Below are 16,433 nucleotides of genomic sequence, written 5' to 3'. Positions count from 1 at the left end.
CTACTGCATTTTATTTGCCGTTCTCACCAGGGCCTTTTGGTTGTCCTAATGTTATTTTGCCTACAACCTTCCCACAACCTTCTGGGAATGGTGCAGGGTAGTTGCTTGGCTTTGGAACATTGTCAGCACAGTTAAAGAACTTGACAAAAAAGCATTATTTTCTTTGTATTTCATTACTTTAACACAACGTTTCCTAAAAGTTCAAACATGGTTACATTTCATTTCAATTTTGGTAATGTTCTAGGAACATTCTCCAACTTGTTTGACATTGGGAATGTTCTCAAAGTTCAGAGAACATTAAGAATCAATGTTCTTCTGTGGAAATTTCAGTACTTCAGCATAATGTTTTCTGCAGGTTTCCTCATGGTTCTATTTAAAGTCATGTTCTCAGAACATTAAGAAAACTTGCCATAAAAACTAAAAGTAAATATTTTGTAACGTTCTAATAATGTTATTTAAAAACATTAATTCTCATCGTCAACAAAACTCTCTATCCTCTATCTTGTTAAGTGTGTTCAGGTGTGTTGGCCTGAACTTGTTTTCTTTGAAATGGGTTCTGTTTGAATAGACTAAAATGAACAGCTTTGTATGAGTTAAAAACCATGGCATGCTAGCTCCTTCCTGGTGGTGCAGTGGACGAAATGCACGGATGAAGTCAAGAAGATCATAGGTTAGAATGTCACTGACGGGACGGCATGCCACAATAAAACATTTATGTTTGCATGATTTAATGCTTAAATTAGTTTCCATGAGCCGGGTGCTTGGATTTCAGAACAGTCAGAACAGTTATCCCAAATGTAAGCTAGCAGTGTAATTAAAAGTCTTAGTGAAAGTTTGGGGTCACATCATTTTAGAATGTTCTCAAACTTATTTTATTACCAAATTATTTTATTATTCAAATAATGTTTTTAAAACCTCCCTGCAAACTAAAATGTACATTCACAGAACAGGCAAAATGTTCACTTGGACCAATTGGATACCAAATGCTTACGTTCCCACGTAAGTTCCAAGGAATGAAATGTGCTATCTGGAATTTGTCATGCCTGATACACAATAGACATTTTCCCATAGAGAGTTAGAGTAATGTGGTTAATGTGGATGCTACCATGATTATGCATAATAATGAATTAATCGTGAATACTGATGAGTGAGAAAGTTAGAGGCACAATGATCATCATGGCATTTTTCAGGATTAATTTAGAAGTGTTCAGAAACATCTTATCTACACTGAACAAAAAATATAAAGATAAGCACAACATCTCCTTTGCATAGAGTTGATCAGGCTGTTGACCCACTCCTCTTCAATGGCTGTACGAAGTTGCTGGATAATTGGCGGGAACTGGAACACGCTGTTGTTCACATCGATCCAGAGCATCCCAAACATCTGAATGGGTGATATGTCTGTAGAGGATGCAAGTCATGGAAGAACTGGGACATTTTCATCTTCCAGGAATTGTGTACAGATCCTTGCTACATGGGGCCGTGCATTATCATGCTGAATCAAGGTGATGGCAGCGGATGTTTAGCACGAAAATGAGCCTCAGGATTGCGTCTCGGTATTTGTATTTATTTATTATGGATCCACATTAGCTGCTGCCAAAGCAGCAGCTTCTCTTCCTGGGGTCCAGCAAAATTTAAGGCAGTTTATACAATTTTTTTTTAAAAATATTACAATACATTCACAGATTTCACAATACACTGTGTGCCCTCAGGCCCCTACTCCACCACTACCACATATCTACAATACTAAATCCATCTGAATGTATAGTATCGTGTGTCTGTGCCAATGTTTGTGATGGAATCTCTGTGCGTTCAAATTGCTATTGATAAAATGCAAGCTTACGCCTGCCCATACCATAACCTCACCGCCACCAAGGGACACTCTGTTCACAACTTCGACATCAGCAAACCGCTGACCCACATGAAGTTATCTGCCCGGTACAGTTGAAGCCGGGATTAATCAGTGAAGAGCACACTTTTCTAGCAATCAATCAGGTCAAGACCCTGGTGAGGACAACGAGCACACAGATTAGTTTACCTGAGACAGTTACTGACCGTTTGCAGACATTCTTCGGTTGTGAAAACCCACAGTTTCATCAGCTGTCTGGCTTTCTGGTCTCAGACAATCCCGCAAGTGAAGAAGCTGGATGTGGAGGTCGTGGACTGGCGTGGTAACACGTGGTCTGCAGCTGTGAGGCCGGTTGGACGTACTGCCAAATTCTCTAAAACAATGTTGGAGGTGGCTTATGGTAGAGAAATGTATATTAAATTATCTGGCAAAAGCTCTGTTGGACATTCCTGCACTCAGAATGTATATTGCACTCTCCCTTAACTTGAGACATCTTTGGCATTGCATTGTGACAAAATGCACATTTTAGAGTGGCATTTTATTGTCCCCAGCACAAGGTCCACCTGTGTAATGATCATGTTTAATCACGAACAAGGTTGTAAACAAATTTGTGCACAACATTTGAGAGAAATATGCGCTTTATGCGTATGGAACATTTCTGGGATCTTTTGTTTCAGCTCATGAAATATGGGACCAACACATGTTGCGTTTTATATTTTTCTTTAGTGTACTCACTTAGAAAGAAAATTACTCCAGTCAGTTCATATTGGGCAAAACACAACCTGAAGCAAATGCATACAAATAAAATTGTATTGGTCACATACACGTGTTTAGCAGATGTTATTTTAGGTGTAGCGAAATGCTTGTTTCTAGCTCTGACAGTGCAGTAATAGCTAAAAATGTCACAACATATACCCAATACACACAAATCTAAGTAAAGGAATAGAATTAAGAATATATAAATATATGGACGAGCAATGTCAGAGTGGCATAGACTAAGATACAGTAGAATAGAATACAGTATATACATATGAGATGAGTAATGCAAAATATGTAAACATTATTGAAGTGACTAGTGTTCCATTTATTAAAGTGTCCAGGGATTTCAAGTCTATGTACACTACTGTTCAAAAGCTTGGGATCACTTAGAAATGTCCTTGTTTTTGAAGAGCCACAGATGATGCACTCTCTATTGCACTCCACATTGTCCTTTCCCACCTGGACAAAATGAACACCTATGTGAGAATGCTATTCATTGACTACAGCTCAGTGTTCACCATAGTGCCCTCAAAGCTCATCACTAAGCTAAGGACCCTCGGACTAAACTGGATCCTGGACTTCCTGACAGGCCGCCCCCAGGTGGTAAGGGTAACAACACACACGCCACACTGATCCTCAACACAGGGGCCCCTTAGGGGTGCGTGCTCAAGCCCCTCCTGTACTACCTGTTCACTCATGACTGCATAGCCAGGCACGACTCCAACAGCATCATTAAGTTTGCCGATGACACAACAGTAGGCCTGATCACCGACGAGACAGCCTTAAGGGAGGTCAAAGACCTGGCCATGATCAAGACAAAGGAAATGATTGTGGACTACAGGAAAAGGAGGACCGAGCATGCCTCCATTCTCATTGACCGGGCTGTAGTGGAGCAGGTTGAGAGCTTCAAGTTCCTTGGTGTCCACATCACCAACAAACTCATGGTCCAAACACACCAGACAGTCAAGAAGAGGGCACGACAAAGCCTATTCCCCCTCAGGAGACCCAAAAGATTTGGCATGGGTCCTCAGACCCTCAAAGTTCTACAGCTGCACCATCGAGAGCATTTTGATTGGTTGTATCACTGCCTGGTATGGCAATTGCTTGGCGTCCGACCTATAGAGGGTAGTTCGTACGGCCCAGTACATCACTGGGGCCAAGCTTCCTGTCAAGCAGGACCTCTATACCAGGCGGTGTCAGAGAAAGGCCATAAAAATTGTCAAAGACTTCAGCCACCCTAGTCATAGACTGTTCTCTCTGCTTCTGCACGGCAAGTGGTACCGGAGCTAGTCTAGGTCCAAAAGGCTTCTTAACAGCTTCTACCCCCAAACTATAAGTCTCCTGAACAGCTAATCAAATGTCTACCCAGACTATTTGCATTGACCCCCCCACCCCCGTACGTTGCTGCTACTCTGTTTATTATCTATGCATAGTCACTTTTTTTTACCTACATGTACAAGAATTTCAATAAGGTGTTGTTGTATTCGGCGCATGTGACAAATAAAATGTGATTTGATTTATAAGGAAGTCAGTCAATTGAAGTAAATGCATTAGTCCCTAATCTATGGATTTCACGACTGGGACTACACATATGTATCTCTTGGTCACAGATACCTTTAAAAAATTGTTGGATCAGAAAACCAGTCCGTATCTGTTGTGATCCCCATTTGTCTCATGCAGCGTGACAAATCTCCTTAGCATAGAGTTGATCAGACTGTTAATTGTGGCCTGTGGAATGTTTTCCCACTCCTCTTCAATGGCTGTGCGAAGTTGCTGGATATTGGCGGGACTGGCACACACTGTCTTACACGTCAAGCCAGAGCATCTCAAACATGCTCAATGGGTGACATGTCTAGTGAGTGTGCAGGCCATGGAAGAACTGGGACTGGGATTTTCAGCTTCCAAGAATTGTGTACAGATCCTTGCTACATGGGGCATTGCATTATTATGCTGAAACGAGGTGATTGCGGTGGATGAATGGCACATTTTAGTGTCCTTTTATTGTCCCCCAGCACAAGGTGCACCTGTGTAATGATCATGCTGTTTAATCAGTTTCTTGATACGCCACACCTGTCAGGTGGATGGATTATCCTGGCTAAGGTGAAATGCTCACTAACAGGGAAATAAACTAATTTGTGCACACAATTTGAGAGAAATAAGCTTTTTGTGTGTATGGAAAATTTCACTACATGTTGCATTTATATTTTTTTCAGTACACTTAACTTTTTACTACTTTAATACATAATTTAATTTGTTCCAATACTTTTGGTCCCCTAAAATTAGGGGACAATGTACAGAAGTGCTGTATTTTGTAAGCGGTTTATCTGATATGGATGAAAATACCCTTAAATTAAATGGTCTGCACCTTAACCTCCTTAGTCATTGTATCATTTCAAATCCAAAGTACTGGAGTACTTGATCTCACTCTAATTCCATTTTGACATTATGCAGTATTGTGTCTAGGCCAGTGACAAAATGTATTTTAGCAATTTTAAATTCAGGCTGTAACAACAATAAGGAAAAAGTCAAGGGATGTGAATACTTTCTGGAGGCACTGTCGATGTAATATATAAATAAAAGACAAAATATATTTTAATGTTGTTTTCTTTATTATTCCAAGGCACAATACAATGTATGTGTTGGCAGGCTGTCTGACAGTGTTTTATACGTACATTCACAGAATACACACCCTAACCCTTTGCACACAACACACCTATACATGGACAGGGGGCTCAGTGACTACATGCTCAATATGTAACCATAATAACATAAATAAAGCTTGTTAACAAGTGGGGTATTCCAGATATCAGGACTATCAAGTTAGCCACCAAACTTTAATAAACAGTCACATTTCTCAAAAACATTAAGTTATTTCAAGCAATTTTGGAAAGTTAGCTAGCTAAAAATAAAATTCTACATTTTTAGAACTGCCACCTGTACTGTACCAGCATAAACCACAGTATTGACAGCCTTAAACCCAGCTTGTAGGCTGCTTTACCCTAAGCAGTACTGTGGTGCTTTACCGGCCTTAACCATTACAGCTTAATACCAATACTTGCATGCGCACACACATAAACATATATCACAGACAAACACATTCACACTGATAGAGCAGGTGGACGGGATGTGTAACTGTAAAGATTGGCTTTAGTGTTCACTCATGAAAAAGTACCAAACTAACAGTTCAACTGTTACATGGAACATACAGAAAATAATAATCTAATCAGTGTCACAATCACACTGCAAAACAATCTTATTTAATTGTCTTTTTGAACTCCAGAAAACAAGGTTCTAATAAACTTGAGTACATTCAGTGTTTTTTAACTTGATCTTTACATCTGCATTAATTGTGCTTTTAAGGTTGTCAGAAAGTCCTATCATATACTACATGACCAAAAGTATATGACACCTGCTCATCAAACATCTCATTCCAAAATCATGGGCATTAAAATGGAGTTGGTCCCTCCTTTGATGCTATAACACCCACCACTCTTCTGGGAAGGCTTTCCTCTAGATGTTGGAACATTGCTGCAGGGACTTGCTTCCATTCAGCCACAAGAGCATGCATGAGTGAGGTCGGGCACTGATGTTGGGTGATTAGGCCTGGCTCGCAGTTGGCGTTCCAATTCATGCCAAAGGTGTCCGATGGGGTCAAGTTCTTCCACACCGATCTCGACAAACCATTTCTGTATAGACCTTGCTTTGTGCATGGGAGCATTGTCATGCTGAAACAGGAAAGGGCCTTCTATAAACTTTTGCCACAAAGTTGGAAGCACAGAATCGTCTAGAATGTCATTGAATACTGTAGCGTTAAGACTTCCCTTCACTGGAATTAAGGGGCCTAGCCCGAACTTTGAAAAACTTCCCCATACCATGATTCCTCCTCCACCAATCTTTACAGTTGATACTATGCATTGGGGCATGTAGCTCTTTCTTGGGAAACAGCAAACCCAGATTCGGCCATCAAGACTGCCAGATGGTGAAGCGAGATTCATCACTCCAGAGAACGCGTTTCCACTGCTCCAGAGTCCAATGACGGAAAGCTTTACACCACTCCAGCCGACACTTGGCATTGCACATGGTGATCTTAGGCTTGTGCTGCTCGGCCATGGAAACCCATTTCATGAAGCTCCCGACGAACAGTTCTTGTGCTGACGATGCTTCCAGAGGAAGTTTAGAACTCGGTAGTGAGTGTTGCAACCGAGGACACACAATTTTTACGCGCCTCTGCACTCTGTGTTACCGTTCTGTGAGCTTGTGTGGCCTACCATTGAACCTTTGTTGCTCCTATACGTTTCCACTTCACAATAGCAGCACTTACTGTTGACCGTGGCAGCTCTAGCAGGGCAAAAATTTGATGAACTGACTTGTTGGAAAGGTGGCATCCTATGACGGTGCCACGTTGAAAATCACTGATCTCTTCAGTAAGGCCATTCTACTGCCATTGTTTGTCTCTGGAGATTGCATGATTGTGTGCTCGATTTTATACACCTGCCAGCAACGGGTGTGGCTGAAATAACCAAACCCACTAATTTGAAGGGGTGTCCACATACTTTTGTATAAACACTATTGTTCAAAAGTTTGGAGTCACTTAGAAATGTCCTCGTTTTTGAAAGAAAAGCACATTTTTTGTCCATTTAAAAATAACATCAAATGGATCAGAAATACAGTTTAGACACGTTGTAAACGACTATTGTAGCTGGAAACGGCAGATTTTTTTGTGGAATATCTACATAGGCGTTCAGCGTCCATTATCAGCAACCATCACTCCCGTGTTCCAATGGCACATTGTGTTAGCTAAAAGGCTAATTGATCATTAGAAAACCCTTTTGCAATTATGTTAGCACAGCTGAAAACTGTTGTGCTGATTAAGAAAGCAATAAAACTGGCCTTAAGTCTGGCCTTAAGCAATAAGACTGACGAGTTTCAGAAGAAAGTTTTGAGACTGTAATCAAACTCACACATGCTGATACTCCAGATACTCAACTAGTCTAATGAAGGCCAGTTTCCTTGCTTCTTTAAATCAGCACAACCGTTTTCAGCTGTGCTTACATAATTGCAAAAGGGTTTTCTAATAATCAATTAGCATTTTTAAAATGATAAACTTGGATTAGCTAACAATGTGCCATTGGAACACAGGAGTGATGGTTTCTGATAATGGGCCTCTGTACGCCTATGTAGATATTCCATTTAAAAAATCTGCCGTTTTTTAGCTACAATAGTCATTTAAAACATTAACAATGTCTACATTGTATTTCTGATCAATTTCAATGTTATTTTAATTGCCAAAATTTCTAAGTGACTCCAAACTTTCCAACGGTAGTGTATAGTGTATGTTCATATACAGTGGTGTAAAACAAAGTCTTTGGTGATGTTTGTGACATGTCAAATAAAATTCAGTAAAAACACAGGAAGCATCTCTTGAGCACCAACCAACACGCCAGCCTGACAGCTTCCAGAAGTTAATAAATAGCATATTACTCACTTCATATCATATTAACATCATACAAACAAAGCTGTCACTGTATGTCACATGCTATTCCCTATGTAGTGCTCTACTTTTGATCAGGACCCATAGGGCTGTATTCAAAAGTAGTGCGATATATAGGGAATAGGGTGGCATTTAGTACCCATTCATTGTGTACCAGTGGTTGAAGTGGGCCGGTGACATTCATTTAGAATGGGACAGGTAAAAGTCACCATGTTTAGAAAATATAAAAACTCTTCATGCTAAAAAAACTCTTGAAACCCAACATACAAAAAATATATATTGAAGCTGTTGTCCTACATAATAACATGGTAACGGATAAATTGAACTTTGGAGCTAACAACTCAAACTTATTTCAACAGGGATGTCGTTAAGTGTACTCTACTAACTACACATACAGAGTATGCCATAAAACTACACCTGTTTGTTTGTATGTGTGTGTTACTGGTACCAGGGGGTCTTGCGGACCCAGCGCAGGGTGAAGCCTGCATCGGTGCGGATCTTGATTGAAGCAGCCTCGGCCTCTCTCACGGTCTCCTTGACTGACAGCATCAGGTTCTGGGCATTATGGACCAGCATCTCTGTAGCCTGGATATTGGAGGGAGAGAGTGAGAGAGAGAGGTGTTAAACACTGTGGCCATTGGGGGAGCAAGGGAGTTGAAACAGGTTTGAAAATATATAGAGTGCCTTCAAGAAAGTATTCAGACCCTTGACTTTTTCCACATTTTGTTAGGTTACAGCCTTATTCTAATATCGATTAAATTGTTTTTATCCTCTACACACAATACCCCATAATTACATAGCAAAAATAGGTTTTTAGACATTTTTGCTCATTTATATATAGATATATATATATATATATATATATATATTATATATATATATTATATCACAGTTATATAAGTATTCAGACCCTTTACTCAATACTTTGTTGAAGCAGCAAATACAGCCTCGAGTCTTGGGTATGTATTTGGGGAGATCTCTGCAGATGTTCAATCGGTGTTCAAGTCCGGGCTCTGGCTGGGCCACTCAAGGACATTCAGGGACTTGTCCCGAAGCCAGTCCTACATTGTCTCGTTGTCCTGTTGGAAGGTGAACTTTCCTCCCCAGTCTGACATCATGAACTCTCTGGAGCAGGTTTTCATCAAGGATCTCTCAGTACATTGCTCTGTTCATATTTCCTTCGATCCTGACTAGTCTCCCAGTCCCTGCTGCTGAAAAACATCCCCACAGCATGATGCTGCCACCACCATGCTTCACCGTAGGGATGGTGCCAGGTTTCCTCCAGACATAATGCTTGGCATTCAGGCCAAAGAGTTGAATCTTGGTTACATCAGACCAGATAATCTTGTTTCTCATGGTCTGAGAGTCTTTAGGTTCCATTTGGCAAACTCCAAGCGGGCTGTCATTTGCCTTTTACTGAGGAGTGGCTTCCGGCCTGATTGGTGGAGTGCTCCAGAGATAGTTGTCCTTCTGGAAGGTTCTCCCATCTCCACAGAGGAACTCTAGAGCTCTGTCAGAGTGACCATCGGGTTCTTGGTCACTTCCCTGACTAAGGTCCTTCTCCCCCGATTGCTCAGTTTGGCCGGGTGGCCAGCTCTAGGAAGAGTCTTTGTGGTTCCAAACTTCTTCCATTTAAGAATGATGGAGGGCATTGTGTTTTTGGGGACCTTCGAGGCTGCATACATTTGTTGGTACTCTTCCCCAGATCTGTGCCTCGACACAATCCTGTCTTGGAGCTCTACGGACAATTCCTTCATGGCTTGGTTTTTGCTCTGACATATACTGTCAACTGTGGAACCTTATATAGACAGAGTGTGTGCCTTTCCAAATCATATCCAATAAATTGAATATTCCACAGGTGGACTTCAATTAAGTTGTAGAAACATCAAAGGATGATCAATGGAAACAGGATGCACCTGAGCTCAATTTCAAGTTTCATAGCAAGCTGTCTGAATACTTATGTAAATAAGGTATCTGTTTTTTTACTTTTAATTTAAAAAAAAATTAAATTGAAAAACCTGTTTTCGTTTTGTCAGTATGAGGTATTGTGTGTAGATTTGCTGAGGATTTTTTTTCTTAATTTTCTCTCTCACTTGTTCAGACTCCTCCTCGCTGATGTTGGTTCGTCCCAGCATGGTGGCTTTGACTGTTGACAGGATCTTCAGCTGAGTACTGATGGTGGGGATACGCTCACACACCTGGATACAAACAGCATGTTACAGTACACCCCCTGAGTGAGTGTGCGTGCAGGTGCGTGTTTGTATGTGCGTGCTTGAGTACCTGCAGCAGGTTGGTTCTGATGCGTCGGTCAGTACACTGCTTGGCCACCTCTTTGGCCAACCTGGTGACCTCATCCGAGGCTTTGGCAATGTCTTTAGCACACTGGATCATAGCTCGCTTATTACCGCTGCCGCCACGTACCAACCGGGACATCTCAGCCATCAGCAACGCCATCCTCTTGGCTGCCGCAATGATGTCATTTCCCTGTGGAGGAAGGGGAAAGGGTGAAGGGTGTGATGGGGAGATTGGGGGAGGGACAATGGGAAAGAGGGAGTTAGTATTGTGGATGGGTGGGGTACTCCTGAATGCATCTGACGTGTTTCACGTTCCACATCTCCATGCCTCTGTGTTAGTCTTTCATACATGTATGTTCTCAGACATTGATCTTCAATGGTTGACGATCATGTGTAATGAAAATGTGTAGTCCAAAAGTTAGTTTTCTTGAGCTTGATTTAGAATGTTTTACAACACTCAGACATGCACGTTCACACACACTCACATACATCGCTGATAGCTTATACCATGTGATGATGGTCAGGTGGAGGTTAATATTTATCATCAGGCAAAGCAGGAAGTGTCATCCTACCAACAGCAGGCAGCTAGGAACACTACATCACCCAGAAAGTATTGAGAAACTGTCATCCTTGGCCTCACAGGTTGGACAAAGGTAGAGTCAGAGCGTCTGGCTCCTCCTCTAAACCACTTAGTTACCCAAGGGAGGGACTTGAGAAGCCAGTATCAGTTTATCCAGCAGGTGCAACAAAGGTGCCATTCCAACAACAATCCTCACAGGCAACCTTAACCCCAACAACGCAATGTAAACACAACTGTGTGTCAACTAAGTGTCCAGGAGTAATGCAGCAGCCATAGCTGATTGGATGTCCCCATGGTTACAGCAGGATGCAGAGCCGAGAGTTTCCATAGTAGCAGTGCAGATGGGATGCAGTCAGGACGTAGTCTACACCTTTCTGAAAACGCAATCCTAGTAAATTACAAGTTCCCATAGTAACAGTAAATTACTTGTTCCCATAGTAACAGTAAGTTACTTTTTCAACAGCAGGATGCAGAGGGGATGCAGTGGCCAGTACCTTGCTGGACCACTTGCGCGCCTCCTGATGAAGCGATTGTGCGGCAGCTAGGATGGGTTGATTTACTGCATTGCCGTTAGACGGCATCATTAACAGCTCTGGCTCATAGTCATCCTCACCGTCAGTAAACTCGTCTTCATCATCTACCTCTACACCCTCCTCTTCCTCAGGCTGGGGGTGGGTGAGGAGAGGAGGGGAGTGGAGTGGAGTAGGAGGGATAGGGGTGAGGAGAGAGGCGGAGGGACGAGGAGAGTGATAAGATGGGAGGCAGCATGTAGAAAGTAGAGCATTAGTATGACAGGCACTGAATGGAGAGAAGGACAAGAGGAAGTCTACAGTCGGGAGGAAGAGGAATGAGAGAATGGAGGGGAAAAAGCGATACTACCACTGGGGGAGAACGGAAAGAAGAGAGGAGAAGAGGCAGACAGTTCTATCAGGGAGGAGAGAGGAGGGGAAGGAGGAGTTGGGCTAGGCACGTAGCAATGAGGAGAGCTGTGGTAGGGGGAGAGGGAGTCAGCCTGGGCTACAGTGTTCATTTAGATACAGGTACAAAATTATTCTATAATTGTTTCAATGTTGTGTAGCAGACAGAAACCAAACCCATATTGACTCTGACAGAGAGAGAATTGTGTTTTTGTCCATACACTGTAAGACTGTTCTGTTCTAGTCCTCTTGTTTAGGGTTAAACAATTCCCGTAACTTTCCCAAAATTCCCAGGTTTTCCGGAAATCCTGGTTGGAAGATTCCCGGAATCAGAAAGGAATAAGCAAGAAATACGGAATCCTACAATTTCTGGAAAATCTGAGAATTTTTGGAATTTTTAGTAAAGTTAAGGGAATTTTGCAACAGACACCTTTCTCAGATGACAGTTTCCAGTTTTCGTCTGAAATTGGAATCAGCTTCCAGATCTTCATATTTCAGCAACACAGTTGTGTTGGAGAAATCCCTTTATTGCACAACTCAGAGTAGAGACACACAGGACATCAGAGAACCGCATCTGTCATACCCAACCACTCCACATGTCTCCTATATCATAACCATAACCCCTCCATAACTCTCCTATTTGTCATAACCAATCCTTCCTCTGTAGATATTAATACAGTAGCTGAAGTAAAACTCTGCACTAAACCCAATAGATTACATTACCACTGGAACTAAGCCTGCATTACCACAGTAATACCACTGGTAGGGCCTACTATAGCACAGCTAAACCGTATACAGTAGGTCTACTCCTGTCTGAGAAATGCATGAACACCTGCACTAACACACATACACACTAGCACATCCTTACAGCTGCACTAAAGCTAATGGCTAGCACCCTAACACCAGAGCAGTGTATGTATAGTGTGTGTGTGTTTTTGCTGACCTTGCTGGACCACTTGCGTGCCTCATCGTGTAGTTGCCTAGCAGCCACCATCATGGGCTCACTGAGCAGCTCTCCTGCCTTCTGCTCTGGAAAGTCTTCATCTTTGTCTCTCTCTTTCTCCTCTGGAGGTGGGGGGCGGGGTGGGGGCACCTCTCCCTCTGGTAGGGGGGGCTTAGGCGGGGCCTGCTCCTGATCACTCACCTGGAGGGGACAGACAAACAGACGGACGGACAGAAAGACGGTTGGACGGACGGAGAGATGTAGGCCACCTCTAAGCCCCAGATAGCATTGTTTTTCTTGTTTTAATTAACAATGCCTGACGCTGAAACAGTTCAAGAGTTTGTGTAACACTGCGTGTGTGTGTGTTTGTACTCACGTGTAGCTTGTCTAGGTCTGGGGGTGGAGGGGGGAAGTCTGGTTCCGGGAGGCTGAAGGCTTCTCTGACCTTCCCAACAGCAGCCAGAATTCTGAGGCAAGAATCTAAAAAGGCCTTCTGAAGGGCTGAGTGGGAGAGTATGGGCATGAATTACAGTCAAATTCTGTACATACAAGTGGCAGAAACAAGGCATATATGTGTGCGTGCGTGTAAGTACCTGGATACTGTATATTTCCTGCCACAGCCTTAGCGTCTATAACCATAGGTGATATAGTGTGGCTAAGTATATCTGATGCACGTTTCACTGCTTCTCTGAACCATGGGTCCTCTGAGTTCTCCACCTCTCTCTTCGCTACCAGAAGTACGCGATTGGCTCGCCGAGCTATGCTGGTCGCCCCGGCAACTAGCATCTGTGGCTGTACATTCGCTATGGCGACACGACACTTATCGATGTCCTTCTTTATCGCCTCCTCAGACGCATCCAGCAGAGACTTGGTGTCTATGGCTTCATCCACCAGACCTGCACACACACGCATGCAAGCACACAGACACACAAAGAGACATGAGGAAGAGTGAAACATACAGTATACAGCCTTCAGAAATCTTTGGGTGTGTGTCCACGAGTGTGTGTGTATGTGTGTGTGGTTGCGGTTGCATATGCATGCGAGTGTGTGTGTGTGTTACCAGTGAGTTTCTCTACATTGTCGATCCACTGGTTCTTCATGGTGTCAAAGTGTTCGTAGGCCGCCTGGTTACCTGGATTCTTCAACAGGATACGAGCTGCGGAGGTCACCTGAACACACACTCATAATCAACATCATTGTTGTGTCTATCTAAAGACTAAGTCCGTGGACACACACATGTACCTGTGGAGTGAGTTCTCTGGTGTGTTTAACGGTAGCCTGTATTCCCTCAACTGTGTTTTTATTAGCTGATCCCACGGCCGCCGCCTTCTCCGCTGTTGCGCCCAGGCGACCCGCATGGGCCTCAAAGTTACCAGCACGCTCATCAAACACCTGCAACACACACAAATTAGCCTCTACAAACACTGACCGTATGCAACACAACGTTGTAGAAAGGAAATATACATATATAGACATACACACAGACAGTACCTCCTCTCTGTGTGGGGCCTCTGGGGGGGCAGTCGCAGACACAGCCAGTAGTTTAATGGGGGTGGTGGTGTCACTGAACACATCGGATACTTCCTGGGTCATGACTTCCTGCATACGACCCTTCAAGTCCTGACAGCATGGATATTTATATCAGTACATGTTTTTACATTATGTCTAATGTACAGTCGTGGCCAAAAGTTTTGAGAATGACACAAATATACATTTTCACAAAGTTTGCTGCTTTAGTGTCTTTAGATATTTTTGTCCGATGTTACTACGGAATACTGAAGTATAATTACAAGCATTTCATAAGTGTCAAAGGCTTTAATAGAGTCAATATTTGCAGTGTTGACCCTTATTTTTTAAGACCTCTGCAATCTGCCCTGGCATGCTGTCAATTAACTTCTGGGCCACATCCTGACTGATGGCAGCCCATTCTTGCATAATCAATGCTTGGAGTTCGTCAGAATTTGTGGGTTTTTGTTTGTCCACCCGTCTCTTGACGATTGACCACAAGTTCTCAATGGGATTAAGATCTGGGGAGTTTCCTGGCCATGGACCCAAAATATCAATGTTTTATTCCCTGAGCAACTTGGTTATCAATTTTGCCTTATGGCAAGGTGCTCCATCATGCTGGAAAAGGCATTGTTTGTCACCAAACTGTTCCTGGATGGTTGGGAGAAGTTGCTCTCGGAGGATGTGTTGGTACCATTCTTTATTCATGGCTGTGTTCTTATGCAAAATTGTGTGAGCCCTCTCCTTTGGCTGAGAAGCAACCCCACACATGAATGTCTCAGGATGCTTTAATGTTGGCATTAAGTGTCTTTACGTGCCAACATTAAGTGTCTTACGTACTGACCACACCGCTCAAGTGCATGTTGATTTTGTCCACCCACACCAGACGCAATCAGTCCACGCAGGATGAAATATCAAAACAACTGGTCGAAAAGCATTAAACATTTATGGCAATTTAGCTAGCTAGCTTTTGTTGTTGCTGTTGTTCGCTATTTTGTCCTGGGATAGAACATTATGTTTTTTATTTTACCTGAAATGCACAAGGTCTTCTACTCTGACAATTAAGCCACAGATAAAAGTGTGAACCGAGTTTGTAATCTCTCCATCAGGCTTCTTCTTCTTTGGACTTTATATGGTGGTTGGCATGCAACTGTAAGGTGCATTACCACCAACAACTGGACTGGAGTGTGGACCTCAATTCATCGTTCAATCACCCACGTGGGTATATGCTGGAGATTGGAGAGGCGGGACTTGCAGCGTGTCAAGTGTCACAAATAGAACCAAGTTCTATTTTAGTTGATGCGCAATGATTGAATAACATGTATGTGTACATTTATTTTGCAACGCACATGATGCGGGTGGTGTCGTTAGCACATAGGGCTTTGGGCTGCAACAACTTCAATGTGCCTTGGAATAGATTCTGCAAGGACCTCTACTGGAGGAATGCAACACCATTCTTTCACAAGAAATTACATAATTTGGTGTTTTATTGATTGTGGTGGCAAAAGCTGTCTCAAGTGTCGCTCCAGAATCTCCCAGAAGTGTTCAATTGGGTTGGGATCTGTTGACTGAGACACACACCAACACTTTAAACACCATATGCTCCTTTGAGACTCCTCTTTCAAAGTCACTGAAATATCTTATTCTAGCCATGGTAGCCAAAATAATGGGCAACTGAGAATTTTTATACATGACCCTAAGCATGATGGGATGTTAATTGCTTAATTAACTCAGGAACCACACCTGTGTGGAAGCACCTGCTTTCAATATACTTTGTATCCCTCATTTACTCAAATGTTTCCTTTATTTTGGAAGTTACCTGTATCTTTGCCCATCACTGCGTGTGTGTTACCTTCAGACTTTCCTGTAGTTGTGAAGCAGTAGCTTTAGCCTGCGGGGCTTCGGCCTCTCCCCTCCCCGCTATGTCTGCCAGTGATGTCATCAGCGCCTCGTTGCGATCGCAGCAGACAATCATGTCCTGCCGGTACGGCCCCCCAAGCCCTCCAGCCAACCGGCGGCCCTCCGATAACAAGCCCCGGATTGCTGCCTGACCTTGAGGGTAGAGTAATGCATGTGTAACACACTGGATTTGAT

The 16,433-nt window shown here is 42.9% G+C and overlaps 1 protein-coding gene across 5 annotated transcripts in view; it reads right to left on the bottom strand.

The window, feature by feature from the left end:
• Positions 1–7,868: 7,868 nt before the first annotated feature.
• LOC112245009 (vinculin) overlaps positions 7,869–16,433 on the bottom strand; it is a 50,989-nt gene continuing 42,424 nt past the window's right edge. For 2 of the 5 annotated variants that reach the window (XM_024412942.1, XM_024412943.1), the window contains 11 exons: positions 16,192–16,391; positions 14,325–14,453; positions 14,076–14,225; positions 13,894–14,002; positions 13,427–13,729; positions 13,210–13,334; positions 12,834–13,034; positions 11,468–11,638; positions 10,380–10,583; positions 10,193–10,297; positions 7,869–8,684 (listed from right to left, as the gene is read on the bottom strand). In XM_024412942.1, the coding sequence (XP_024268710.1) occupies positions 8,538–8,684; positions 10,193–10,297; positions 10,380–10,583; positions 11,468–11,638; positions 12,834–13,034; positions 13,210–13,334; positions 13,427–13,729; positions 13,894–14,002; positions 14,076–14,225; positions 14,325–14,453; positions 16,192–16,391 (1,844 nt within the window). In that variant the 3' untranslated portion in view covers positions 7,869–8,537. Of the gene's footprint in view, positions 8,685–10,192; positions 10,298–10,379; positions 10,584–11,467; positions 11,639–12,833; positions 13,035–13,209; positions 13,335–13,426; positions 13,730–13,893; positions 14,003–14,075; positions 14,226–14,324; positions 14,454–16,191; positions 16,392–16,433 lie in introns of those variants that run through there. The other 3 variants (XM_024412944.1, XM_024412945.1, XM_024412946.2) reach the window with 2 other exon arrangements.

Source organism: Oncorhynchus tshawytscha, linkage group LG01 (assembly GCF_018296145.1).
Source record: "Oncorhynchus tshawytscha isolate Ot180627B linkage group LG01, Otsh_v2.0, whole genome shotgun sequence".
In the NCBI taxonomy this organism is placed as follows: domain Eukaryota; kingdom Metazoa; phylum Chordata; class Actinopteri; order Salmoniformes; family Salmonidae; genus Oncorhynchus; species Oncorhynchus tshawytscha.
Note: the sequence above shows the minus strand (reverse complement) of the source record. Positions and strands in the feature narration are given on the sequence as shown.